The 27,450-nt window shown below is 41.0% G+C and overlaps 3 protein-coding genes across 4 annotated transcripts in view; 1 reads left to right on the forward strand and 2 right to left on the reverse strand.

Annotated features, from left to right (window-relative positions):
* Positions 1-27,450, forward strand: part of LOC101115413 (olfactory receptor 8A1-like) — a 183,699-nt gene that overhangs the window by 63,635 nt on the left and 92,614 nt on the right. The gene's annotated exons all lie outside the window — the stretch shown is intronic.
* On the reverse strand, positions 8,332-9,264 carry LOC101115168 (olfactory receptor 8B4). The gene has a single exon (XM_027959610.2). It carries the CDS (start codon positions 9,259-9,261, stop codon positions 8,332-8,334), a length of 930 nt encoding a protein of 309 aa, XP_027815411.1. The 5' UTR covers positions 9,262-9,264.
* LOC101105451 (olfactory receptor 8B8) lies at positions 21,043-26,670 on the reverse strand. The gene is made up of 2 exons (XM_027959387.2): positions 26,546-26,670; positions 21,043-25,712 (listed from the first exon to the last, which is right to left on the reverse strand). Exon 2 carries the CDS (start codon positions 25,709-25,711, stop codon positions 24,764-24,766), a length of 948 nt encoding a protein of 315 aa, XP_027815188.1. The 5' UTR covers position 25,712; positions 26,546-26,670; the 3' UTR covers positions 21,043-24,763.

Below are 27,450 nucleotides of genomic sequence, written 5' to 3' on the forward strand. Positions count from 1 at the left end.
GCTAATTAAGGAAGCAATAATAGGAATAGAAAGTGCTCACTTCTGACCTGCTATCTCCTGGCAGGTGGTAGAGATTGCTGACTGCCTACCCAGTAGCCATTTACTCTCTTCAGTTCAGTTCACTTCAGTCGCTCAGTCGTGTCTGACTCTTTGCGACCCCATGAATCGCACCACGCCAGGCCTCCCTGTCCATCACCAACTCCCAGAGTTCAGTCAGACTCACATCCATCGAGTCAGTGATGCCATCCAGCCATCTCATCCTCTGTCGTCCCCTTCTCCTCCTGCCCCCATTACCTCCCATCATCAGAGTCTTTTCCAATGAGTCAACTCTTCACGTGAGGTGGCCAAAGTACTGGAGTTTCAGCTTTAGCATCATTCCTTCCAAAGAAATCCCAGGGCTGATCTCCTTCAGAATGGACTGGTTGGATGTCCTTGCAGTCCAAGGGACTCTCAAGAGTCTTCTCCAACACCACAGTTCAAAACCATCAATTCTTTGGCGCTCAGCCTTTGTCACAGTCCAACTCTCACATCCATACATGACCACAGGAAAAATCATAGCCTTGACTAGACGGACCTTAGTCAGCAAAGTAATGTCTCTGCTTTTGAATATGCTATCTAGGTTGGTCATAACTTTTATTCCAAGGAGTAAGCGTCTTTTAATTTCATGGCTGCAGTCACTATCTGCAGTGATCTTGGAGCCCAAAAAAAAAAGTCTGATACTGTTTCCACTGTTTCCCCATCTATTTCCCATGAAGTGATGGGACTAGATGCCATGATCTTCGTTTTCTGAATGTTGAGCTTTAAGCCAACTTTTTCACTCTCCACTTTCACTTTCATCAAGAGGCTTTTCAGTTCCTCTTCACTTTCTGCCATAAGGGTGGTGTCATCTGCATATCTGAGATTATTGATATTTCTCCCGGCAATCTTGACTCCAGCTTGTGCTTCTTCCAGCCCAGCATTTCTCATGATGTACTCTGCATATAAGCTAAATAAGCAGGGACTAATAACAAAATCCTAATTTTTTTCCGTGGGTGGCAATTTTCTGAATTGAATGCCAAGTTTCCCAGTTTACTGTGTAAGTAGGTGTGGTTTGTGAGATGTCAGTAAAAGCACCCTTTGCCCTCCTTTGCCCCTTTGTCTTCTTGCTGCTTGGGCTGTGGACAAAACCATATGAGGCTAGCAGCCATGTGGAAACCTTGATGCATCCACTAGAATGAAGCCACTACTGAGAAGAGAAGAAAGAGACACTAAGTCCTTGAGGACTCACTCCACCATATCTGCGCTGGACTGCCTACCTCGAGATGCCTTTTATGTTAGAGAGAAATAAACCCTCATATGCTTAAACCACTGCAGTCAGACTTATGTTATCAGTAGCTGAAGCAGTGAGTAAATGATATATTTCATTTACGGCCATACGAGGGGAGAGAGGGCAATGTTTATCTAATACATGGGCTGGGGCTTAGCACTATCCTGTCATCACTGCCCCACAGAGTCGGGAGTGCCTTTCATTCCCAACCTCCACCTGAAAGTTCTTCCTGGACTTGGCATCTGTCACTCACCTCTGTATTTTCCTACTTATTTGGAATGTAGGAGAATGTGTAGATATCAAGAACAGTTTATTCTTCTCTGTTCTCCAAAACTGTCACCACCTAATCATTACCTAATTCTGTTTGGTATCTGACAATACTTTTATATTTCCAACTACAATTAATTATAGGTTATAAACATAGATCTAAACCAGAGTTATGGATTTAGGATCAAGCATGTGGTTGTTGGAACCATGGGAGCTGGAGAGATGTCCAAGGAAGAACCCAAAAGAGTAGACCAAAGAGTGAACCCAGAGGAATCCTGACTTTAATCATGTTTCCTAAAGAGAAAGTTTTACTTGCTGAAAGTCAAGTTGTCATGATGTCATGAGGTGACGGAATTTTGGTATTGTGGCAGAGAGACATCCTTTAGGGTACCTATCAGAGCAGCAAATCATATTTTTCACTTACTGTTATGTGCAAGTCCCCAAGCTTGCTCCTATTTGTTGACCATTTAAGAACCAAGAGTTCCTCATCACCAGCCTAAAAGGGTATGCAAGATGACCTATCCTTAGTTTGTGAGAGAGGTGAAGATCTTCATAATTTATAAAATGCTGTCTTTTCTGGGGGAGCAATAAATGGCTCCTACTGGCTGTTACAGAAACCAGGAAAAGTGCCTCTGAGTTTTTTGCCATTTCAGATTTTCAGTGACAAAAGAATCCAAGCCCACCTCATTAAGTACTTATACCTTCACCTCCAGTCACCTCAGTGCAAATATGGGATGCACCTAAAGAAAATTATTGTTAGGCTTTAATGGACTTATCTCCTAAATATCCCTTTCCACTCACATCCTTATGGTTCTGATATATTCCTTATTTCCACTCATTTATACCAATGGTAATTTTTTCTTTAATGTGTATCAAATTATATTTATTCTTATCCTTCCTTATTCTTGACTGTTACTAATATATCCCCAGGTCTCCACATGCCTAGATGTAGACAGTCCTCAGCTAAGTCCAAAAGACTGACTAAAAGTCAGTCCAGAGTATTAACACAACTTCAGTGAGTTAATATATGTTGTTGTCATTCAGTCACTAAGTCGTGTTCAACTCTTTACCACCCCATGGACTAAAGTGCACTAGGCTTCTCTTTCTTCCACTATCTCCCACAGTTTGTTCAAATTCATGTCCATTGATTCGGTGATGATATATAACCATCTGCCACCACCTTCTCCTTTTACCTTCAATCTCTCCTAGCATCAGGATATTTTCCAATGACTCAGCTCTTCAAATCAGTTGGCCAAAGAATTGGAGCTTCAGCGATCATCCTTCCAATGAATATTTAGGGTTTATTTCTGTCAGGACTGGCTGTCTTGATCTCCTCACAGTCCAAAGAATAGCAATATCAAAGAATGTTCAAACTACTGTACAACTGTGCGCATTTCACATGATAGCAAAGTTATGCTCAAAATCGTTCAAGCTTGGCTTGAGTAGCACATGAACCAAGAACTTTCAGATGTAAAATTTGGGTTGAGAAAAGGCAGAGGAAGCAGAGATCAAATTGCAATATCTGTTGGGTCATAGAGAAAGGAGTTCCAGAAAAACATCTTTCTCTGCTTCATTGACTCTGTTCAAGCCTTTGACTGTGTGGATCACAACAAACTATGGAAAATTCTTAAAAAGATGGGAGTACCAGACAACCTTACCTGTCTCCTGAGAAACCTGTATGCAGAACAAGAAACAATGGTTAGAACCAAACATGGAACTGGCTCAAAACTGAAAAGGAGTACATCAAGGCTGTACATTGTCACCACTTATTTAACATATATGCAGAGTACATCATGTGAAATGCTGGGCTGGATGAAGCTGAAGCTGGAATCAAGATTGCCTGAAGAAATATCAACAATCTCAGATATGCAGATGATACCATCCTGTTGGCAGAAAGTAAACAGGAACTAAAAATATCTCTTGATAAGGGTGAAAGAAGAGAATGAAAAAGCTGGCTTGAAACTCATCATTCAAAAAACTAAGATCATGGTATCTGATCCCATCACTCCATGGCAAATAGAAGAGGAAAAATTGGAGCCAGTGACAGACGTTATTTTCTTGGGCTCCAAAATAACTGAAATGGTGACTGCAGCCATGAAATTAAAAGACTTTTGCTCCTTGGAAGGAAAGCTATGACAAATCTAGACAGCATATTAAAGAGAAATCACTTTGCCAACAAATATCTGTATAGTCAAAGCTGTGGTTTCTCCAGTAGTAATATGTGTGAGGACTTTCTTGGTGGTTCAGATGGTAAAGAATCTGCCTGCAATGCTGGAGAATCTTCCAGCAATGCAGGAGACAAGTGTTCGATCTCTGGGTTGGGAAGATCCACTGGAAGAGGGCATGGTAATCCACTCCAGTATTCCTGTCCTGGAAATTCCCCATGGACTTAAGATCCTGGTGGGCTACAGTCCATGGGGTCCCAAAGAGTTGGACATGACTGAGCTACTAGTTTAGTTCAGTTCAGTTGCTCAGTTACGTCTGACTCTTTGTGACACCATGGACTGCAACACACTAGGCTTAACTGTCCATGGCCAACTGCCAGAGCTTGCTCAAACTCATGTCCATTGAGTCAGTAATGCCATCCAACTATCTCATCCTCTGTTGTCCTTATCCCCTGCCTTCAATGTTTCCCAGCATCAGGGTCTTTTCAAATGAGTCAGTTCGTTGCATCAGGTGGCCAAAGTATTGGAGTTTCAGCTTCAACATCAGGCCTTCCAATGAATATTCAGGACTGATTTCCTTTAGGATGGACTGGTTGGATCTCCTTGCAGTCCAGGGGACTCTCAAGAGTTTTCTCCAACACCACAGTTCAAAAGCATCAGTTCTTCAGCACTCAGCCTTCTTCACAGTCCAAGTCTCACATCCATACATGACTACTGGAAAAACCATAGCTTTGACTAGATGGACCTTTGTTGGCAAAGTAATGTCTTTGCTTCTTAAAGCTGTCTAGGTTGGTCATAGCTTTTCTTCCAAGGAGCAAGTGTCTTTTAATTTCATGGCTGCAGTCACCATCTGCAGTGATTTTGGAGCCCCCAAAAATAAACTCTGTCACTGTTTTCACTTTCCCCATCTATTTGCCATAAAGTGATGGGACCAGATAACATGATCTTAGTTTTCTGAATGTTGAGTTTTAAGCCAAATTTTTCACTCTCCTCTTTCATTTTCATCAAGAGGCTCTTTAGTTCTTCTGCACTTTCTGTCATAAGGGTGGTGTCATCTGCCTATCTGATGTTACTGATATTTCTCCCTGCAATCTTGATTCCAGCTTGTGCTTCCTCCAACCCAGCATTTCGCATGACGTACTCTGCATAGAAGTTAAATAAGCAACATGACAATATACAGCCTTGATGTACTCCTTTACCAATTTGGAACTAGCCTGTTGTTTCATGTCCAGTTCTAACTATTGCTTCTTGTTCTGCATACAGATTTCTCAGGAAGCAGGTCAGGTGGTCTGGTATTCCAATCTCTTGTAGAATTTTCCAGTTTGTTGTGATCCACACAGTCAAAAGCTTTGGCGTAATCAGTAAAGCAGAAGTAGATATTTTTCTGGAACTCTCTTGCTTTTTCAATGATTCAGTGGATGTTGGCAATTTGATCTCTTGTTCCTCTGCCTTTTCTAAATCTAGCTTGAACATCTGGAAGTTCACAGTTCACATCCTATTGAAGTCTGGCTTGGAAAATTTTGAGCATTACTTTGCTAGCATGTGAGATGAGTGCAATTGTGTGGTAGTGTGAACATTCTTTGGCATTGCCTTTCTTTGGAACTGGAATGAAGACTGACCTTTTCTAGTCTTGTGGCCACTGCTGAGTTTTCCAAATTTGCTGACATATTGAGTGCAGCACTTTCACAGCATCATCTTTTAGGATTTGAAATAGCTCAACTGGACCTCCATCACCTCCACTAGCTTTGTTTGTAGTGATGCTTCCTAAGGCCCACTTGACTTCACATCCCAGGATGTCTGGCTCTAGGTGAGTGATCACACCGTTGTGGTTACCTGGGACATGAAGATCTTTTTTGTACAGTTCTGTGTGTTCTTGCCACATTTTCTTAATAACTTCTGCTTCTGTTAGGACCATTCCATTTTGTCCTTTATTGTGTCCGTTTTTGCATGAAATGTTCCCTTGTTATCTCTAACTTTCCTGAAGAGATCTCTAGTCTTTCCCACTATTGTTTTCCTCTACTTCTTTGCATTGATCACTGAGGAAGGCTTTCTTGTCTCTCCTTGCTATTCTTTGGAACTCTGCATTCAAATGGATATATCTTTCCTTTTCTCCTTTGCCTTTAGCTTCTCTTCTTTTCTCAGCTATTTGTAAGGCCTCCTCAAACAACCATTTTGCCTTTTTGCATTTCTTTTCTTGGGATGGTCTTGATCACTGCCTCCTGTACAATGTCACAAACCTCCATCCATAGTTCTTCAGGCACTCTGTCAGATCTAATCCCTTGAATCTATTTGTCTCTTCCGGTGTATAATGGTAAGGGATTTGATTTAGGTCATACCTAAATGGTCTTGTGGTTTTCCCTACTTTCTTCAATTTAAGTATGATAATTGCAGTACGGAGTTCATGATATGAGCTGCTGTCAGCTCCCAGTCTTGTTCTTGCTGACTGTATAGCTTCTCCATCTTTGGCTGCAGAGAATATAATCAATCTGATTTTGGTGTTGACCATCCGGTTATGTCCATGTGCACAATATGTGTAAAGCACCTTAAACAGTGCCCAGACATGGAGAAAATAAGTTTGTTTTCACATTTCCTCCTTAGTTTCACTCTGCAGGTGCTCCTCTTTGCTGTTCTCAGCTCCGTCTCAGAGCCTTGCTTCTGCCCATGACCTGGAACACCTGAGCTACCTTTCTTCTTAGTATGATTGCTGCCGCTGTAACAGGTGTCAGCAGAGAGGTAAATGTGAGGAAGGTCTTATTTCTCTTTGTTTGCTCATTTCTCATGCTGCTATACACTGTGCAACTATCCAGTTTTATGGATGAGTTGGAAAATTATGAGCAAAGCAAAATATATAGACTGAGTACTTTATGTGACACTCCCCACTTCCAAAAGTATTAAGTGCTCTTTGCAGATAGTTTCCTCATGAACACCCCCAAGTTCCACACTACACAGAGAGGATCCCATTCTTCTGACCCCGCCACAAGTCTTGGTCCTCCAGCTTCCCCATGTGGGTTAGTTTGACCCTAAGTTCAGCTTCATTCCAACACACAAGGAACTTTGTGAGGGTGTACTTCTCACAATCTGAGCTATCCATTGTAGAATAGGGGAGTCTTCAACAGAGTAGTATAGAGCACTCTTTGGCACTCAAAACTGGAATCCCTATATTGATTCTTCTGATCCATGAACATGGTATATTTCTCCATCTATTAGTGTCCTCTTTGACTTCTTTCACCAGTGTTTTATAGTTTTCTATATATAGGTCTTTAGTTTCTTTAGGTAGATATATTCCTAAGTATTTTATTCTTTTTGTTGCAATGGTGAATGGAATTGTTTCCTTAATTTCTTTTTCTACTTTCTCATTATTAGTGTATAGGAATGCAAGGGATTTCTGTGTGTTGATTTTATATCCTGCAACTTTACTGTATGCATTGATTAGCTCTAGTAATTTTCTGGTGGAGTCTTTAGGGTTTTCTATGTAGAGGATCATGTCATCTGCAAACAGTGAGAGAGAAATGGTATGGAGAGGGAGGTGGGAGAGGGGTTCAGGATTGGGAACTCATGTACACCCATGGTGGATTCACGTTGATGTATGGCAAAACCAATACAGTATTGTAAAATAAAATAAAGTAAATAAAAAAAAAACTGGGATCCCTTTCAAGCCTTCCTGCAAGCACAAAATATAAGTGACTCCTCTTTCTTCCTGATTCTCTAATAATTAACTGTAACACACATACATACACACACACACACACACACACACAGAGTCTCAGAAGCAATAAAATCTAAATCTACTGTAAAGAAAAAAAGAATTGTTCTAAATGTCTATAATATGCACAGTACCTCCAGGGCAGGATAGAGGTTAGCAGTTAACAACATGTTGTAAATCCATGGAATTTCTCTCTTATTATTTTGCTTTCAGACTTAGACCCCAGAGCCCAAGAATTTGGCCCAGTCATAAACCACCTGCCCCATGGTTACTAATCCATGGCCTAAGCATTTTGAAACTTTGAAAAGAAAGATTTAGGTTTGATTTATCTTACATTTCAGGCCATATAAACAGCTCTTAGATGAGGCTTTCTCTTATACGGACGTGGATGTATATGAAAGAGATGATTTACATTTCTCCTAGCCAAGCAAACCTTTTCTAGGAGTTGGAAGGCTATCTTACTTATCGCCCAAGTTATAGCTACCTTTCATCTTTGGTAAGCCTGTCCTCATAACTGAAGAAAAATAAATTCATTCTCCAGGATTTTTATACGACCACCTGCCCCATCTCCCAGCCAGAAAAGCTGTTTGAACAAACCCATTTAGCCTACCAAGAAAAGGATGGAAGGCATAGAGTCTCATCTTACTCATCTCTTGCACCTAATATAGAGTCCAATAAACAATAGGCACCTAATAGATGCTAACTTGCATGCAGTGAACCAGTTGAAATAGTATAAACATCAAAAAGAGTACAAGTAAGAAGTTTGCAATTTTTTTTAAATAGAGAGGAGACTTCACTTAAAAAAGAAAGACTAAGAGTCCTCCACATGTAGATAAAATATTCTTGAGCATGATGCTTACCAATAAGTGACTGATGCAAACAGAACCATTTCAGAAGAGAACTGTCTTCAGGGTTTTTCTCAGAGCAAGTTTAACATCCTTATTCCTCAGACTGTAGATCAAAGGGTTAAGCATGGGAACCACATTGGTGTAGAAGACTGAGGCAAATTTACCCCGGTCCTTTGATCCAGGAAAAGAGGTTGTTAAATAGGTGAATGCCCCTGACCCAAAGAACAGAGCCACAGCAACTACGTGGGAGCCACACGTGCTGAAGGCTTTGGACCTGCCCTCAGTGGAAGGAATACGGAGGATACTGGAGAGAATCAGAGCATATGAGATGAAGATGCTGATACTGGATATTGTGATGACCCCTCCAACAACAATAAAAAACACCAGCTCATTGATGTGAGTCCTGGTGCAGGAGAGCTGCAAGAGGGGGAGAACTTCACACAGATAGTGGTCGACGATGTTGGAATCACAGAAGGTCAGTCTCAACATGCTTCCGGTGTGGGCCATGGCCCCAGCAAACCCTATCATATACGAACCAAGCATCATCAGCGAACAGACCTGAGGGGACATGGTGACCGTGTACAGCAGAGGATTGCAAATAGCCACAAAGCGATCATAAGCCATCGATACCAACACGTAGCACTCAGAATTGACAAAGAAACAGAAGAAGAATAGTTGTGTCATACATCCCACATAAGAAATGATATTTTCTGATATGAAATCAATTAGCATCTTGGGGGTAAACACACAGGAATAACAAAAATCTATAAAAGACAAGTTGAAGAGGAAAAAGTACATTGGAGTGTGAAGGCTAGAATTCAACGCAATTAAGGTGATCAGGCCCAAGTTACCCACCACCGTGAACACATAGATCCCTAAGAACAGGAGGAAGAGGGGGAGCTGAAGCTCTAATAGTTCTGATAATCCCACAAGGATGAACTCAGTTACTGAGGAGCTGTTTACCAGAGCCATCCTCTTCTGGGGAGCTGTCTGTGGAAACAAGAGACAAAACGTTTCAGTTGATTATAGTCACAAGCATAGCTGATGGAAAAAAGCCTAGAATATAAGTCAGTGCATGAATGCCTTCTTTTTTGCCTTTCTTCTCTCATCTATATGCCCTCCCCCCACCCCGGCCCTGCCAAGCTATTGACAATGTGTCTGTGACTGCATCTTAGCTCTCCTGGGCTGATCAAGAATCCAGGCTAGAGTCTGTTAGCATGGGCAGCAAGAATTCTGTCTGCACTCGGGAGATGAGGAGATGGAGCACCTGAATTGGCTGCCCAGCGGCTCTCAGAAAGACCTTCCAAGAGCCAGGAGTACAACCTGAACCTACTGTGCCTCAGACTCTGAGACAGGCTCTCCTGTCCCACATTGTCTCATTCACGCTGCCGCCCCCTCCCAACCACATAAGAGGTCCCACCTGAGAGAAAGCCAAGAGTTGTCCCCTCTCTCTACACCTCCTGCCTTCCTCCTTTTAGTCCCTTTACTGCATCTGACACCAGAATCAGTTTCAAGAGTAAAGAGGGGATCAGTATTTTTCAGACCCCTTGATTGTGAATTTAAAAGAAAACCATCAGGAAAAATGGGAGTCAGACATTCACCTTCCTCCTCCCTGCCCTTCAGTCCTGGCCATTAAGTAATCTCTTTTTCCATTAGCTTAAAAGAGAAAGTGGTGTTAGTGCATAAAGCAGACAACCTCACGTTTTAACTCTTCTGATTCCCCTGGTGCTGAGAATCAGAGCTTTTACAGACCCCAGTCTCCAAGATGCTCTAGGAATAGACCAAGATTTCTGTTGGTGGATTTTCCCAGATGGTATATATCAACTTTAGGAGAAAGAGAAAGAGCAACCCTCATTTTCACCAGAACCCCAGCTGTTCATGGAGAACTTTGGGCTACTTGATGATCTCAGGGATCTGATTAGATACAGTCTCAATCCCTAGGTAATTTCTCAGAGTTATGTCCCTACAGGGAAGAAATTGGACTGTCTTTGTTTACAACCCAGATGATGATGTTTACCTAGCATCTTGGGACTCAGGTGTTCACCCAAACTTCTCCTAAACTCTGAGGATTTCATGTTGTTTAGTGCTGAATTGAGGTTGGGGGGGCGGGGAGGGTTCAGATAGTCTCTCCTTTATTAAATCTTTGCACTTACACTTGACATTAAGGGAGGATGATCCCATACTTATTTTAACCACTATTTCCAAATTTGTAAAGGGAGCTTTGCGAATAGGACCAAAAAATGTTAGGTCAGACTTGTAGGCGGTATGAAAAGCACCTCTGACAAAATGTTTCTAGCACCATGAGCAGCTCAGAACAGTGGAGACATCCCACCACCACCAAAATCACAAGCACCACCTACCCTCAGCTCTACCAAGGGCTATAGACTGGCTTTCACTATAAATGAGATTAAGGTATCACTTATGCAAAGAAACACACATATACTCACACACACATACACACACACACACCTTCACAAACTTACTCTATGGATGTGTGCAGGCCAAGGTATTAACAGGAGATGTACCTAAAGGTTTAAATTCTGTTATCTTTCAGATGGCAAAATTGTTCTCCATGTCATCTGCTACATGAATATTCTAAGAAATTTTCAAAGATATGTGAGCAACTGCATTTGTAAGTTTCCACTGAGGATGCCTAAAATAATCCTAGATTGCTTGGAACATTCCTGATTTACATCCATTATCCCTGTATAATTATTAATAGCAAACCTTCTCACTCTCAAAAGTGTCTGGATTTGGGTAACAAATTATATGGTCACCCTACTAAAAAGAGCATAAGCAACTATTCAAATCCTCCTGCTCCTGCTGTCTCCTACTGACTTCTCTCCACTTTCTGACTAAGACAGTCTGTCTTTCACTCTCTCTTACCCTAAGAGTTCTCTTTCACTGAACCGGCTCTTCCTGGCCAACCAGTACCTTCTTGTCGGTAGATTTTGGCTTAAAAATGGGAATGGCATTACCTGCAAGCTATTTCCAATTTATACCTAGCCCAAAAAACCTAAAGCAAATAAATTTAAATTACACCTACCCATCGAACATAGGTGAAAGAGGAACAGGGAGTGAAGAATTATTTGGGAACAAGGAATAAAATATTGGCAGAATTCTACATTATAATCATTGGTACAATAGTAGAACATTGTATATTGCTGTAAATGATGCAATAAATTGATTAGTAGTATTTAACAAATTTCAACATACATTTTGACCCAGCAATTATATACTTAGATATATACCAAATAAAATAAGTGCATATGTATACCTAAAAATATGCCAAGAAGGTTCATGAAAGTTAAATAAATGTCACAAACCTATTATGGAGCAAAAGAAGCCAAGGCAAAAGAGTGCATACTTTAAGATTTGATTCACACGAAGTCCAAAAGCACAAAAACTGACCTTCTATACATGGGAGTAAATCAAGAAGAAAAAGAATTAATGCATATAAAGCAACTTCAGAGTCCTGGCCTTATGCTGGGTGTTTCCTATGTAATACTGTGTTTATAACAACTATACAGTGTGCATGTGTGGCAGGTTATTCTTTCCAAAGATAGCATTCTAGCACATGCACACACGTGCACATGTGCACACACATATACACACATCTTACATCCCAGGTGCTCTTAATAAAATGGAAGGAAAGCTGTCCTCCAATAAAGAGATGGTGTCTATGCTTTCTAACCTTGCATCTAGGCAGGGACTTGCGATTTCTCAAACCAATAATATGGCAGAAGTGATGCTATGTGACTCAGCCCTGGAAGAATACAGTGTTCACTTCGCTGTCTGTCCCTCTTTCTCCTTCCTCCTTCTCATTCCTCCTTCTCCCTCCTCCTTCTCCCTTCCTTCATCCTTCTTCCTTCTTCCCCCTTCCCTCTTCCTCTCTCCTTACTCTTATTCCTCTTTTGTCATCCCCAGCCTCTCACTCACATTGGAACATCTGGCTTTGTCTCCAGATAAACCACCAAGCAGAAAGTTTATGGTCATTTATCCAGTGCTGAGGAGGAGCAGAAGCCCTCTGGACTTCCCTGGTGGCTCAGATGGTAAAGCATCTGCTCACAATGTGGGAGACCTGGGTTCAATCCCTGAATTGGGAAGATCCCCTGGAGAAGGGAAAGACTATTCACTCCAGTATTCTTGCCTGGAGAATTATATGAACAAAGGAACCTGGCAAGCCACAATCCATGGGATCACAAAGAGCCAGACATGACTGGGCAACTAACACTCACTTTTTTTTTTTTTTTTTTTTCAGAAGCCCTCTAGAGACTGCATGCTGCATCAGGATGCATACTCAGGGGAAATTGCCAGGACAGTTCCTAGTACAGGACTGGATTCTGTTTCCCCTTCACTACTCAGAGAAACTTTTTTCCAGTTCCAGATTTAGATGATGTTTCTGAGGTTTATTTTTATGAAGAAAATAGGTGTTTCTCTTTAGTACATAATTTCTTACCCACTGCATTTCTCCCTCTTAAATAACTGTTTTGCAGATATAGGGCAATGGCTCAGCAATGAATGAATAAGGAAGAATCATCTCTGTTCATCAGAGCAGAAGTCAGTGTATTCACTTATTCATCACCCAATATATTTTTATTAAGACTAGCTATTTCCAGCAATCTTGCAAACTTTATATGCAGAAAAAACTCTACTATGGCAAACTAAGAATTTAGAATAAAATATAGAAGTCATCTATTTGTTGATATTTGAGGGGGCAGATACTAAGTGAATTCATGTGAGAGCAGAAGAGAAGAACCCAGAGGGGTGCACAAGCACTGGACCTGGGGTTTGTCCCTGGGGAGCTAGTCGATTTCCTGTGGCCCAGATCTGGAGTTTATCTGCGTTGCCTATGCAGGACACAGGAGATAAAGCCAGGGAATCAAGCAGGTTGGGACTTTGATACCATTATTGACTCATAATACTGGATCCCATAGGGAAACATCTCCCATGGCTTAATTAGAGGAAGAAAAAAGTTCACATAGGAAGAGGACAGAGATATGTATCTGTCCTGGCCTTGGCTCTAAAAGGCAGAAAAAGAGAGAAAATATCCCCTAAAAAGTTCTAACCACCTCTGTGTTTTCGGAAGAAAATCCATATTACATATATAACAACAACAACAAAAGAAAAAATCTTTCTCAGGAAAATGCAATTTAAATCAAAATATCAAAGGATTTCCCCTGATAAATACCCAAAGATCATAAACTCTTAATGAAAATTACTAAACAACACATAATAAGCCACCAGGATGATAATGGAAAATAACAATCTACAGAACAAGATCTGCAAAATTATTATGTTTATCAGGGACAGAATACAAAATAAATTTATTTGATGTATTCAAAGGGGAAAAAATGAAAGTAAAATGAAGGAAAAATCACAATTGAAAAGTCATATTTTTTAAGAATTTAAACTTTATTTATTGACCATACTGTGCAGCTTGTGGGATCTTAGTTCTCCAACCAGGGAATTCCCTCCAATAGAGCTTTTAGAAATAAAACATGATTGTTGAAATAAGGAATTCTTTGAATATGTTAAACAGCCTCTTAGACACAGGTGAAGGAAAAGTAAGTAACTTGGATAGTAGAAATTATCCAGAAGTCAGCATCAACGAGGGAGAAGGGGGGAATAGCTATCACTTAGAAATAAAACATAAGAAATGTAGAAATAGAGACAGTCTGCCAGATATATAGAGCACACCGACCACATTCTAGACCCTGTGTTTGGCACTAAAAATAAAGCAATAGTGGAAACATGTAGTCCCTTTTCTTTCAAATAGATAATTTAGATGGATAAAATAATTATCCAAAATAATTAGCTGCTTCTAATTGATTCTAATAATTAATTAATTCCAATAATTAATTGGAAATACAGTAAGTGTGCCAGAAAGAAGTTATGGGTTGCTATGAAACCATTTAATGGGGATGGCAGGGGCAGGGGTGCTCTCCTGAATCGGGAAGGTCATGGATGTCTTCCCTGAGGAAGTAAAATTCAGGTTTAAAACTCAAAAAGTAAATAGTGATGAAACTAGTTGCTTGTGACTGTCCAGCATTGGCACTCCTGCATTTGGAAACCCGCCCTTGTGTAAGCCTTGGATGGAGCCGAACTTCGCCTTTTTCTGTGAAATTTTGAGAACATAAGACCTGAGCTCAGCTCAGATATTCCCATGCTCTTTCTGTGACACAAAAGAGAGGAACAATTTATATTCCTTTTTGGCACAAAATAAAAAGACAAAAATCAGTCAATCAGTAACAAATGTCAGATGTTGGTGCCCAACAGGAGCAGGAGCTCAGCCTAACCAGACAGTTCTGAGGTGTAACTTGGCTGGGCTTCTACCACCTGGCTTCTCCTAGATGCCACCTGGCTCCAGAAACTGCTGTGAGATTCTGTGAACCACCTCTTTTCCTGACAACTCCCTTTTTTGAAGAAGTTAACCAGAATCAGTGTTCTGTTTGTAGTTAAGAACGCTGACTGCCAGAATAGTGACTGGAGTTTAAGGGGGGTGTGGCAGGGAGTGGAGGTAGGGAAACCATTCCAAGCTGTGGGACAACTTCCTCATATCGCTGTGATGAAGGCAGACACACTCGCCAAAAATCACCTTTTAAAAGGGTGTAACAAAGTCTCCTTTAGTGTTTTTCTCTATTTTGAATGATTTTTCCCCTTCCAGGGAACTGTTGTGTGGATGCAGTTTAAAGGATAAAATGAACAAACTGCAGATTTCAGAGACCATTTTTCATAATCCTACATAAAGTTTTTTAAGCCTTCAATTGTCCAATGACTCCTCTTTTCTTTAATAATGAATAATAAGCTCCTTTTCTAGGAGACAGAAACACATTTGATTGTCTGACCAGCTTTTTTAATGTTTTGTGGACCATAAAAGCAATAGCAAATAATAAGGATTATGTTTAACATCTAAGGAAGGTAATGGCACAAATTAATCATTTTATTAGTGGTTAAATTGCTAGTATGTGTTTAAATTGGCCATTATTTTTATAAGGTTCTATTTTTCATGGGTTCTATGTTCACTTATTTGCCTTTGTGATTCTGTGTAAAATCAATACAGAATAGCTTTGGAATAGCTTTTTATGTACCTTGTAAAACTCAGAAAATAATTTACTCTTAAAAATAACATTTGAATCAGTTCTAATGAGGTGGATGAAACTGGAGCCTATTATACAGAGTGAAGTAAGCCAGAAGGAAAAACACCAATACAGTATACTAATGCATATACATGGAATTTAGGAAGATGGTAACAATAACCCTGTATGCAAGACAGCAAAAGAGACACAGATGCATAGAACAGTCTTTTGGACTCTGCAGGAGAGAGCGAGGGTGGGATGATTTGGGAGAAAAGCATTGAAACATGTAAATTATCACATATGAAATGAATCGCCAGTCCAGGTTTGATGCATGATACAGGGTGCTCAGGGCTGGTGCACTGGCCTAACCCAGAGGGATGGTATAGGGAGGGAGGTGGGAGGGGGCGTTCAGGATGGGGAACACATGTATACCCATGGTGGATTCATGTCAACATATGGCAAAACCAATACAATATTGTAAAATAAATAAATAAAACTGAGATTTAAAAAAAATCATTTATAGAGTATTATAGAAAGTGTGTCTTTTTTTGGCAACAGATCTTTATTCAAAAACAACTTCCAGTCATTACATGTAAATTATGGAAATACAGGCTGCCCAGGTGGCATTAGTGGTAAAGAACCCACCTGCCAATGCAGGAGACACAAGACTTGGGTTCAACCCTTGGGTCGGGACAATCCCCTGGAGGAGGGCTTGGTGACCTATTCCTGTATTCTTGCCTGGAGAATCCCATGGACAGAGGAGACTGGCAGGCTACAGTCCATGGGGTCACAAAGAGCCGGACATGACTGAAGTAACTTACCTCGCACACATGCATGAAGATGCACAATCTGCTTTATGATGTGGTTTTAGAAATGCATTGTTATTAGTCTTGACAGATAAGTAGAACTTAACCAAGAGAGAAAATCAGGAGGATGTTCTGGGCAAAGAGAATCACAAAAGGAAATATTAAAAGTCATATGGAGGGAAAGAAAAAAAAACATTGCAAATTTGGGAAATGGAAAATGACATTGAGACTTGAATCGTTGCATACATGGCAGAGAGGGGAGAGAGGTAGTTGGGGTGGATTAATGATGGTGGTAAATTAAATCCTGCTTCCCTCTCTGACTCAAGAGTCAGTTGAGAAGTTAGACACAGAAGTCAGGGGGCGAAAAAATGCCAGCTTTATTCTTGATAAAGTTAATTAGAAGACCAAGCTTGGATGTACATCTACAGTAGGACCTTATAACTCCCTCACTGCACACCAGAGACTAAATTTATGAATCCAGGTCTAAACTGAGCTGGACAACAGTTGGTGTTCTCAACAAAGGAGAAGGGTTGCAGATGGAGGAGATGAGCAGAGATTCTGAGAATGTGCGTGTCTTAACTAGAAATGAGGAGAGAGGCCTTACTAGAAATGAGGAGAGAGGAGAGGTTCAAGAGGCCTTGAACCCCCTGTGGTTCAAGGGGGCTGGGCCACCCTGGGCCACATTATAAGTTAGCTTTGCTAATTTCTGATCAGTCCTGTAAACCATTCACTCCCTTGGAGTAGGGAAGTAGGGGCAAATAAGGGAGAAGAGAAATGGTTGCTTCTTCATTTACCTGTATAGGACATAGAGTCTTCTCCATACTAGGGAAGGTGAAGCCTCAAAGAAGCTAGAATCACATTTGGGGTGGAAACTGGTTAGCACCAGAGTTTGTAGTTGATGGTGAGCAAAATGGGAGAGTTGACGTCTCCAAACTTGCTTCTGACTTTTGATAAAGAGTGTAGGAGAAGGATGGGGCTGGAGACCAGGGAAACCTGAACTCAAGTGGTGGGAGGAGAGTGCAGAATGTCACACAGGAGAAAGAGTCAAAGAGAATGCTGCTCTTAGAATTTCAGAAAAGGAAATTTAGGATCTTCAGATGAACACATCACTGTTTGGAAAAAAAAAAAAAAAAAACTCTTTCTAAAGAAGGAAACAATGTTGTCCTGCGCAGCCAACAGAAACATTTTACATCATTCCACTGATCTTACAACTCCTAATATAATGAGTAATAGCCATTAAAAATCATGATTTTCAAACCTATTTAGTCACAGGGAGGGCTGTTTACATTGTGTTACAGAATGAGAGAAAAAGTTATAAAACCAAACAATTTGACCACATTTGTTGCTGTGTTCATAGATATATATGTGTGTGTTGTTTTTGCAAACCAGTTTAAGTCATCATAGGTACACAACACAAATTTCTGAAAGAATAAACACCCAAATCCTAAGAGTAACTAGTTATCTCTTGGTGGTAGGATCATAGATGTTTTTAATCTTTTGGTTACCGATACTTTTACGTATTCTTACAACACTCAAGCATTGCTTCTGCAAATTTAAGAAAAATTATTTTTAAAAAAATTAAAAACAAAACACTGCAAAATTTAGCATTTTAAGATCTCACTCAGTATTTGTTCAGCATTTATCTAACACCTTCTGTATCTGCCAGGCATTAAGCTGTCTGCATGTGTTAGATCACCTAACTAAGGTTGAGACTAGAACCTCAAACATTTTCTGAATATTTGACTTCACAATCCGTATCACCGTAGCCTAGCAGGTCTCACATATGCTTGCATTACTGACCCTATCAAATCAGTGCATTGGATAAGGAGAAAAGTCTTTGGCACTCTTCCTGACATCTCTTTTTGGCAAATCGTTTCAAGTGAGAGTGAATGCATGGACAAGCCCAGCTCTGAGACAGCAAGACCTTGGACTTGGCACAAGGTGCTTATACGTGCATCACAATTTCTTGCACATGCAGATTGAGCCTCTGGAAGGCAGCGAGTGGCAGGAGTGTGAACACCAGAGTCAGCCAGTCTACATTCAGTTCTTTACTTCACCACTTACTATCTGTACAATCTATTTCAGGTAAGTTCTTAACATCTTTAAGCCTCAGTTCACCCATTTATAAAGCATAGAGAATCATCTCGTATGTTGTAGAAAGTCTAAATGAGAACTTGCATAAAATGTTATTGTTCGTGTTTGAAGAACATGGTCCCATGCATCTTGTGAGACTCTTGCCCAGCGTCATTCTCAAATCACAGTCATTGCAAGATGCGTGAAGAAGGAGGCAGAGAGACAAGGAGTCATATCCTTGAGGAGGCCAGACTGAATGGCATCTACAACCAAATTGTGGAGTCAAGTGTCTCAGGGCTGTTTTTTCTCCCACTCCAGGCCTGGTTCTTCCTTTTATGTGGTCTCACTAGTCAATGATTGAAACTGGAAAACTATTGTGTGTGCAAGTAAAACGTGGTGAGAAATGATGCTAAGGAACCATCATGTTTGGGACACAGAGCATTGGCCTCTTCGCAGAAAGCAAGTCTCACTTACACATACAAGGCATCCTCAAAGAGCAAACATAAATGACTACAAAGACGAGCGTCCTCCCATTAAACAGCTGCTTGCAGAATCACATTAAATAAAGCTCATTTTGCCTAACATTCATATTTCAGTTTTAAACACTGTAAAACCAGTGCTTGGGTAGGAAAAGAACAGGATAAGCCAGATTGTTTTGCCAGAAAGTAATAAAGGGCTCAAAATCTAATGTAGATATATTGAAAGATCATAAGATCCAGTGTGAGGAGGGTTGCACTGGACAAACCAGGGACAAATTGAGCATCAAAGTAAATAATGACAATAATGAATCATAACTCAGATAAAATTAGAATGTATGAGTCCATAATGATATAAATGAATGAATGAATATAGAAGAAATAAGGATTCTTCCTGACAAAACTATAAAAGTTTGATGGAGTTAGAAAAAACAAAAGTTTGATGGAGTTAGAAAATCTCCATTTTACAACCATCAGAGTAATAGAATCAGGCAAGCACCATCAATGGATGTTAAAACTAGGGTGTGAAAGATTGAAAGGGAACATCACACCTCATAGTCTCAAAATAGCTCCCCACAGTTCATTTTTAATTACAAAAAGAAAAGTAGTAATCTTCCCCAATAAATTACCAAGGAACTTGCAAAGTTTCAAGAACTCTGTGTCATCAAATGTCCCCAGATTGAGCTTAAAGAAAAAGGAAGCTTTGCTCTGAGGAAATGGTGCTATGCAAAGTCAGCAAAGAATCAGGCTGTGATCTTGGTGACTCTCTTCTAAGTGTACTAATCTGAACACAATCATTTGAGATTATGGTCTCCATTGAAAATGGGAACTTAATACATGAATGATTCATTTCTATATTGTACAAATTTTTCTTCAGCTTCTCTGGCATATTAACTAAAATGGGAAACACGAAATGAATGCCCAACTGTTAAATTTCTCTCGAAGTCCTATGTTCAGTTGGCTAGTGGCTTAGAGTTTGCTGAAGGTATTCGTTTTATAGAAAACTATAAATTTTACTACTAGGAGGAGTATAAAGTGGTGGTTTGGGCTTCCCCTGTGGCTCAGCAGTAAAGAATCTGTGGTTCAATCCTGGGTCAGGAAGATCCCCTGGAGGAGGGCATGGCAACCCACTCCAGTATTCTTGCCAGGAGAATTCCATGGACAGAGGAGCCTGCTGGGCTACAGTCCATGGGGTCGCAAAGAGTTGGATATGACTGAAGCAACTTAGCAGCAGCAAAGTGGTGGTTTACAGATAAGGATAGGGTCTGACTTCTGCTACAGATGCCAGGTGGCATGTGCCTAAAATTAGGGGATGGGGTAAACCTAAGAATAACATAATCAAGGGCTTCCCAAGTGGCTCAGTGGTAAAGAATCTGCATGCCAATTCAGGAGATGCAGGTTTGATCCCTGGATCAGGAAGATCCCCTGGGGGAGGAAATCTCAACCCACTCCAGTATTCTTGCCTGCAGAATTTCACGGACAGAGGAGTCTGGCAGTCTACAGTTCATAATGTTGCAAAGAGTCCGATGTGACTGAGTGACTGAGCAGCAATATAATCAAGGCATCCGTGGTGGGATATTAGGGACCAAGCAGGTGTTTATCTGTGTGCTAGAAGACAGAACAGGGAAACCCCTTTGGTAAGTCAGCTGCTAAAACTGCTAGATGATTCAATCTTGCATCCAACATATATTTGTTTAATCTCCACTGTGCATGTGCTGGGCACTGTGCTTGGTGTGGGGAATGTCTCAAAACAGACCCCAAGAACTCTGCTCACACAAAACTACACAGTCTAATTTGTGGTAGGGATAGATACAGAAAAGAAAGCGACAAGGACTTTACATTGCCAGCATCATGAGTAGAGGCACAGAAATGAACTGGGTCAGGAGAAAGGTATTCCAGGAAGACACCTCACAGTAGGTAGCCACAGACTGGAAGGCTCCAGGATTTTAATCCTGTCCTAGGATTAAAAAGATTACCAGCAATATGATTAAGCCAAGAAAGAGCCATTTAAGAAATTAAAAGAGTGTATAAGGAAGGAAAAGGAAAGAGAAAACATCTTCAGTTTGCTCCCTCTTTTCTTTACCCATCCAGGCATCACAAATAGTTTATGAAGTAGAGGAAAGAAAGATATAGAAGGAAGAGACAATAATGCAAGCACCACCATCAAAATTAAAGGTGATAAGTTTTCATGAATGCCACCCTTACCAGTACAGAATTGGGCCAAAGTGAACAGTCGAGATGTGTGTATGCTGCTAGTGAGAGTGCAGCTTGAGATTGAATTTTCAAAAAGGGATTTTGCAATAAAATTCAAGACTCTTGTGTGATTCAGTAATTCCTTGTCTAAGAATATATTTTAATGGGGAGACTCAGATTTATTGAATGTTGTTAAGCATTATTTATAATTTGGAAATATGAAAATAACATACAGCAGTTAGAAAAATGTTCATTGGATATAATACATCCATATGGTAGAATTTTGCACAATTATAAAAAACAAAATTGAAGGCAAGAGATCAGAAAAAAATTCTGTCTGTGAGCTCTGTTTTGGGAAACAAACTTTTGTAGCTAGAGATGATGTTTCTTGCTTTCACAGTGATCCTTTCTCCCTCCTTTTGGCTATCCGTGACCCTTCACATGCATCTTTTCTGCCTTTTTATTCATTTATTTATCCAATAAGAATTCCTTATTCCCTTCTAATTAATTTTCATCTGTTTAAAGCAACTGCTCATAGACTCTGAAAAGAAAGACAACATTGTGTGTATGTATGTGCAAAGACTGTGAAAAATACATACAATTCACAAGCAACAGTGATGGCCCCAAGGAAGGCTACGAAAGGACCAGAAAGGACCAGACGCCCTTTCACTGATCATTTTTTGGTAATAATAGTAAACATCACGAGCCTGTACTATGTATTTAATATACAAATAAATATATATAGTAAATAGAATGTAGAAATAATCTGATCTGGCATAATCATTTTTCATATAAGCAAGCATGAGCCCAGAAAGATGGAGTGATTATCTCAAGGTCACACAATAAATTAGTGGAAGTGCTGATGGTAGGAGAAGAGCTTCTAGCAGGAATGGAGATGAAATTTGCTGAGCATTTGCCATTTAATTCTGTGAATAATCCTGTGAAAACATTTGCTCAGAGACATCAAGTAACTTGGTGAAGATTGCAAAGCTACTGAGTAAAAGCTAGGGTCCAAATTTGATCCTACCTCCCAGTTCCCTAGTCTCTGATTTTTCTAGATCTTTGTGCTACCCTCTTCCTCTCACCTATCCCAGTCACCCAGCTTCCATACTGTCCATCCATCTATTCCATGCTGTGTAAAGCACAGTTCTCTCATTTTGCTCTCATACTTTTGAACTCACCCTTATTGATCTGTGCAATCCAACAAGCAAAGCTATACCTCCATGCAAACTTCATTTTTCTATATAGAAGAGACTTTTCCTAAGGAGACTCTCATAAATCAAAAGTATTATCACTGCATTTCATGTACTGTTGCTTCAAAAAAAAAAAAATAACCCCTGCAATTTTCTTTTAAAACAAAAGGCAACCCTACCCCTTATACATAGAAACATCAGGCTATGGATGTACAAACTTAGTCTGTACTTCCACCCTTTACTGTAACGTGTGTTAGCTAGGGTCCCAGCAGAAAACAAAGTAACTGAAAAATATAACAAGGGAACTATTTGCAGGGGTATACACAAAAGGTGACTTGCAGAGACCACCAAAGGGAGATAGAGCTTCCCAGACTAGCAACGGCCAGGAGAGACTGCAGCCCATTGGCATGAAGAGACAGAGGAGGGAACAGTTACTGTAACCGAATAGGAAACGGCACACTCAGTTCCTGACACTGTAGCCCAGCCGGAAGAAATTCTAGGAAATAAATATCACAAACATCACACTCCTCTCAACTTCTGATTTTCTCTGCTGATGCTACCATTGCCTAACCCAACCAGAAACCAGAGGCCATGGAGCCCAGTGATGCAACTGTTAAAGAATGCCTCCCAGGGCTTGGAGTAAGGTACCAGAAAGTTGATCTAAAGGGTCACACAAAAAATGCAAGCAGTACCATAACAGTCAGTGACCATTTCCTCTGTCACTTTCTGCTGAGTGGTGCTGACTGGATAACACTAGGTTTTCTATGGTTCTGAAATAGTCTCCAAATCCTCAGCTGACCACCCTGAGTGGCAGATTTCTCCACTCTTGCTTTAAAAGCACAATTTGAAAACAAGGAAATGATTGTGTGTGAAATATCTCCCAAATCCTGTCCTTTGTAACGCTGACATATTCTTTGAGGTCTTTCACGCACTCTGGCCAAATCCATTGAAGTCCAAGTGGCCAAAGCCCCACAGCGCTATCTCAGGAGGTACCATGAGACACCGTGCTGTCCGGGTTCTAGCACACTTCCCACACACTGTGCAGAATTCTTCAAGAATCTGTCTGGTCATTCAGCCAAGACCATCTCAACAAAGTGTTATACCTCCTACCTTCATGTGAAAATGTGATATTTAAAATTAGCCCTTGAAAAGTTGCCTGAAATTTCTGTAGACAAAACCAGACTTTCATGTCCTAGACCAACTCACATTTGAAATGAAACCTTCTAAAGCAGCTGAGGGAAGAAGAAAGTGAACAGTAATGGGAAGAAATCAGTATTAAAAAGCAAGAGCCTGGATTCTAGTCACAGTTCAGCTGCTGAATAGCTGAGTGACCGTGGGGAAGTTACCTAAGTTCTCAGAAATAAGACAGAACTTAACTAAATAATTCTTGAAAGTGAAAAATGAAAGTTTTAGTCACTCATTCATGTTTACTCTTTGCAACTGCAGGGACTGTAGCCCTCCAGGCTCCTCTGTCTATGGAATTCTCAGGGGCAAGAACACGTGGGTATCCATTCCCTTCTCCAGGGAATCTTCCTGACCCAGGGATCAAACCCAGGTCTCCTCAGTTGCAGGCAGATTCTTTACTGTCTGAGCAGTCAGGGAAGCTCAAATGATCCTTCAGTTCAGTTCAGTTCAGTCGCTCAGTCGTGTCCGACTCTTTGCAACCCCATGAATCGCAGCATGCCAGGCCTCCCTGTCTATCACCAACTCCTGGAGTTCACTCAGACTCACATCCACCAAGTCAGTGATGCCATCCAGCCATCTCATCCTCTGTCGTCCCCTTCTCCTCCTGCCCCCCATCCCTCCCAGCATCGGAGTCTTTTCCAATGAGTCAACACTTCACATGAGGTGGCCAAAGTACTGGAGTTTCAGCTTTAGCATCATTCCTTCCAAAGAAATCCCAGGGCTGATCTCCTTCAGAATGGACTGGTTGGATCTCCTTGCAGTCCAAGGGACTCTCAAGAGTCTTCTCCAACACCACAGTTCAAAAGCATCAATTCTTTGGCGCTCAACCTTCTTCACAGTCGAACTCTCACATCCATATATGACCACAGGAAAAATCATAGCCTTGACTAGATGGACCTTAGTCGGCAAAGTAATGTCTCTGCTTTTGAATATGCTATCTAGGTTGGTCATAACTTTTCTTCCAAGGAGTAAGCGTCTTTTAATTTCATGGCTGCTATCACCATTTACAGTGATTTTGGAGCCCAAAAAAATTAAGTCTGACACTGTTTCCACTGTTTCCCATCTATTTCCCATGAAGTGATGGGACTGAATGCCATGATCTTCATTTTCTGAATGTTGAGCTTTAAGCCAACTTTTTCACTCTCCATTTTCATCAAGAGGCTTTTCAGTTCCTCTTCACTTTCTGCCATAAGGGTGGTGTCATCTGCATATCTGAGGTTATTGATATTTCTCCCGGCAATCTTTTGATTCCAGCTTGTGTTTCTTCCAGTCCAGCATTTCTCATGATGATCCTTAAGGCCCACTAAATGTGAGTATCCTCTAGTTTTAACAATCTTCTTAAATTAAAGGGCACATAAAAGGGGAAAGACAAACTTGTTGAGAAAGGGTTAAAATTTCTCCATGTAATCAATGGAACCTGAATCATCTATGGAAGGAAAAATGTCCCTTTCCTAAATATTGCCCCCTTCTCAGGAGAACAATATTTTGCTTAAAGTTTTTTTCAGAGCACTTTTGACATCCCTATTCCTCAGGCTATAGATTAAGGGGTTGAGCATGGGTACCACAATGGTGTAGAACAAGGAGGACACTTTCCCCTGGTTCATGGGTAAAAAAGAAGATGGTTTGAGGTACATGAATGCCCCTGACCCAAAGAAAAGAGAGACAGCAATAATGTGGGAGCTACAGGTGCTGAATGCTTTGGACCTGCCCTTGGTGGAATGAATATGGAGAATGCTAGAGAGGATAAGGGCATAAGAAATGAAGATGGTAACTGTGGGCACACCAATATCGATGCCCACAACAATGAAAACCACCAGCTCATTTACATACGTGCTGGTACAAGAGAGCTCAAGAAGGGGAAGGATGTCACACAAGTAGTGGTCAACAAGATTGTTGGCACAGAAGGTCAGTCTCACCATGCTTGCAGTGTGGGCCATGGCCCCAACAAACCCCATCACATAGACACCCAACAAAAGAAGTAAACAGATCTGGGGAGACATGGAGGCCGCGTACACCAGTGGCTTACAGATGGCAACATAGCGGTCATATGCCATCGCTGACAGGATGAAGGACTCAGAGATGACAAAGAAAAGAAAGAAGAAGAGCTGAGTCATACACCCTGCGTAGGAGATGATGTTCTTCTTTGAGACAAAACTCATCAGCATTTTGGGAGTGATAACAGTGGAATAGCAGAAATCTATGACGGATAAGTTATAGAGGAAAAAGTACATGGGGGTGTGCAGGTGAGAGTTGAGTCCAATCAGGGTTATCAAGCCCAGGTTCCCTACCACAGTGACCATGTAGAAACCTAGAAACAGGAAGAAGAGGGGGATCTGGAGTTCTGGCTGGCTAGTTAAGCCTGCAAGGATGAACTCTGTCCCAGAAGAGTTCTCAGCTACCATTCTCATTTCAGGCATTCTGTGGAAACAAAGGAAAAGGGTCCCTTAGAGAAGGAGAGAGACCAGTGCTGCCCTCCCTGTCACCTCCCAGTTCTTTAGAATTAGAGGCACACTTAATATTTTGGAATCCCATGGACAGAGGAGTCTGGTGGGCTGCAGTCCTTGGGAGTTCAAAGAGTCAAACACGACTGAGCAACTAACACTTTGATTTGGATATTTTGGACTTCAGGAGAAAGGCCTTTGAGGAAGCTATGGGTTTTGTTCCCATGAGCCCTTAGTGACTCTGCCTCTGGAGCGCCCTCTGGAGGACGAATCCGTCTCCAAGAGGACGGCCACTGCTGCTGGGAAGAAAGGACCCAAGGATGCACTGAAGAATCTCCCAGATCCTTACTTCAGTAAACTTCACTGTTTATCATGCCCTTCCAACTCCAGTCTGCTCAGGTTTACAGTAACTGGGGTCATTTTCTGGGAAGTGTCCTCTGAAAGGATGGAGCCAGTCCAACCATGCCAGTGTCCACCTCATGGTCAACGTGGACAGACTAGAGGTAAGATGTGCGTGCGGGCATGCCCAGTCACTAAGTCGTGTCCGACTCTCGTGACCCAGTGGGATTTCGCTGCCAGGCTTCTCTGTCCATGGGATTTCCCAGGCAAGAATACGGGAGAGGGTTGCCATTTCCTCCTCCAGGGGATCTTCCCGACCTAGGGACTGAACCTGCATCTCCTGCATTGACTGGCAGATTCTTATCATGGAGCCACCAGGGAAGACCAGAAAAGGGAGGTGGTCCCTCCCAAAGCCTTTACTACCTGAGGGTGGGGACTTAGGAAAAGTTCAGCCCAGATTCAGTCACTCACCTCTTTCAGCCTGCAGTTTCGTCCGCTGTCCCCTCTCAGTCCAACTCTTGCCCTCCGTCGTTCAAACAGACAAATGGTATAGTGCTAACACAAGCGGATGAACTAAGAGTTACCCCTTAACTCTCTGTTCTATTCAGGGGATCAGAGCTTGGACTGACTGCAAAATTTTCCTGACGTGATATCTGATTGAGACTTTGCCCGGAGGCTTTTTTCCATCTTTCAGAAGGGATACCGTATCGTTGCCTGTAATCAGTGCCAGGCAGTGACAGGAGGCTGAGCCGGTTTTATTCTGGGTTTAGAGATCTGGGGACCTGATTAGAGGTACCGGTAGAAAGCCAGAGGTTCCCCCAGGACCGCAGCCTTAAAAATTAACTCTTAAGGAACTTTTGCTTATACCCAGGATAATTTTTGATTGGGATTTTAGAAACATTATTTGTTCAATTAACATCCACTCAGTAAAATGCAAAACTAATAACTTACATTTATTGAGCACTTGTGTGTGTATCCCCAAGTCTTCCTCTATTAGCACTTATATGCTGACCCCACAATGCCAAATGTCAAAGCATTTTGTATTTAATACTTTAGTTTCATTCTCCCCCAAATCCTATGAACTAAGTCTTATCACTCCCATTTTAGAAATGAAGTATTTTACTAAATGTTACAAAGATCATGTGAAATCTAAGTCCGTTTAACTCCAAGCCTGGATTTTTAACAATTACATTTAATATCTCCCTATGGGATATAACTAAATGTATAAATCCTTACCCTCAAGGCTCTGACATTCTTTTGGAAAAGATAAGATAGAATATATCTGACTAAATAGGCCAAAAAAAGAGTAACAAGTAAATAATTTAAAGTATTAGTAAAAAGTAATAATAATAAATAATTATTTATTAAAAATAAAA

This window comes from Ovis aries, chromosome 21 (assembly GCF_016772045.2).
Source record: "Ovis aries strain OAR_USU_Benz2616 breed Rambouillet chromosome 21, ARS-UI_Ramb_v3.0, whole genome shotgun sequence".
Lineage (NCBI taxonomy): Eukaryota > Metazoa > Chordata > Mammalia > Artiodactyla > Bovidae > Ovis > Ovis aries.

Excerpts from the sequence above, each read along its gene's own strand:
- LOC101115168 (XM_027959610.2), bottom strand. The coding sequence starts at position 9,261 with ATGGCTCTGGTAAACAGCTCCTCAGTAACTGAGTTCATCCTTGTGGGA.
- LOC101105451 (XM_027959387.2), bottom strand. The coding sequence starts at position 25,711 with ATGCCTGAAATGAGAATGGTAGCTGAGAACTCTTCTGGGACAGAGTTC.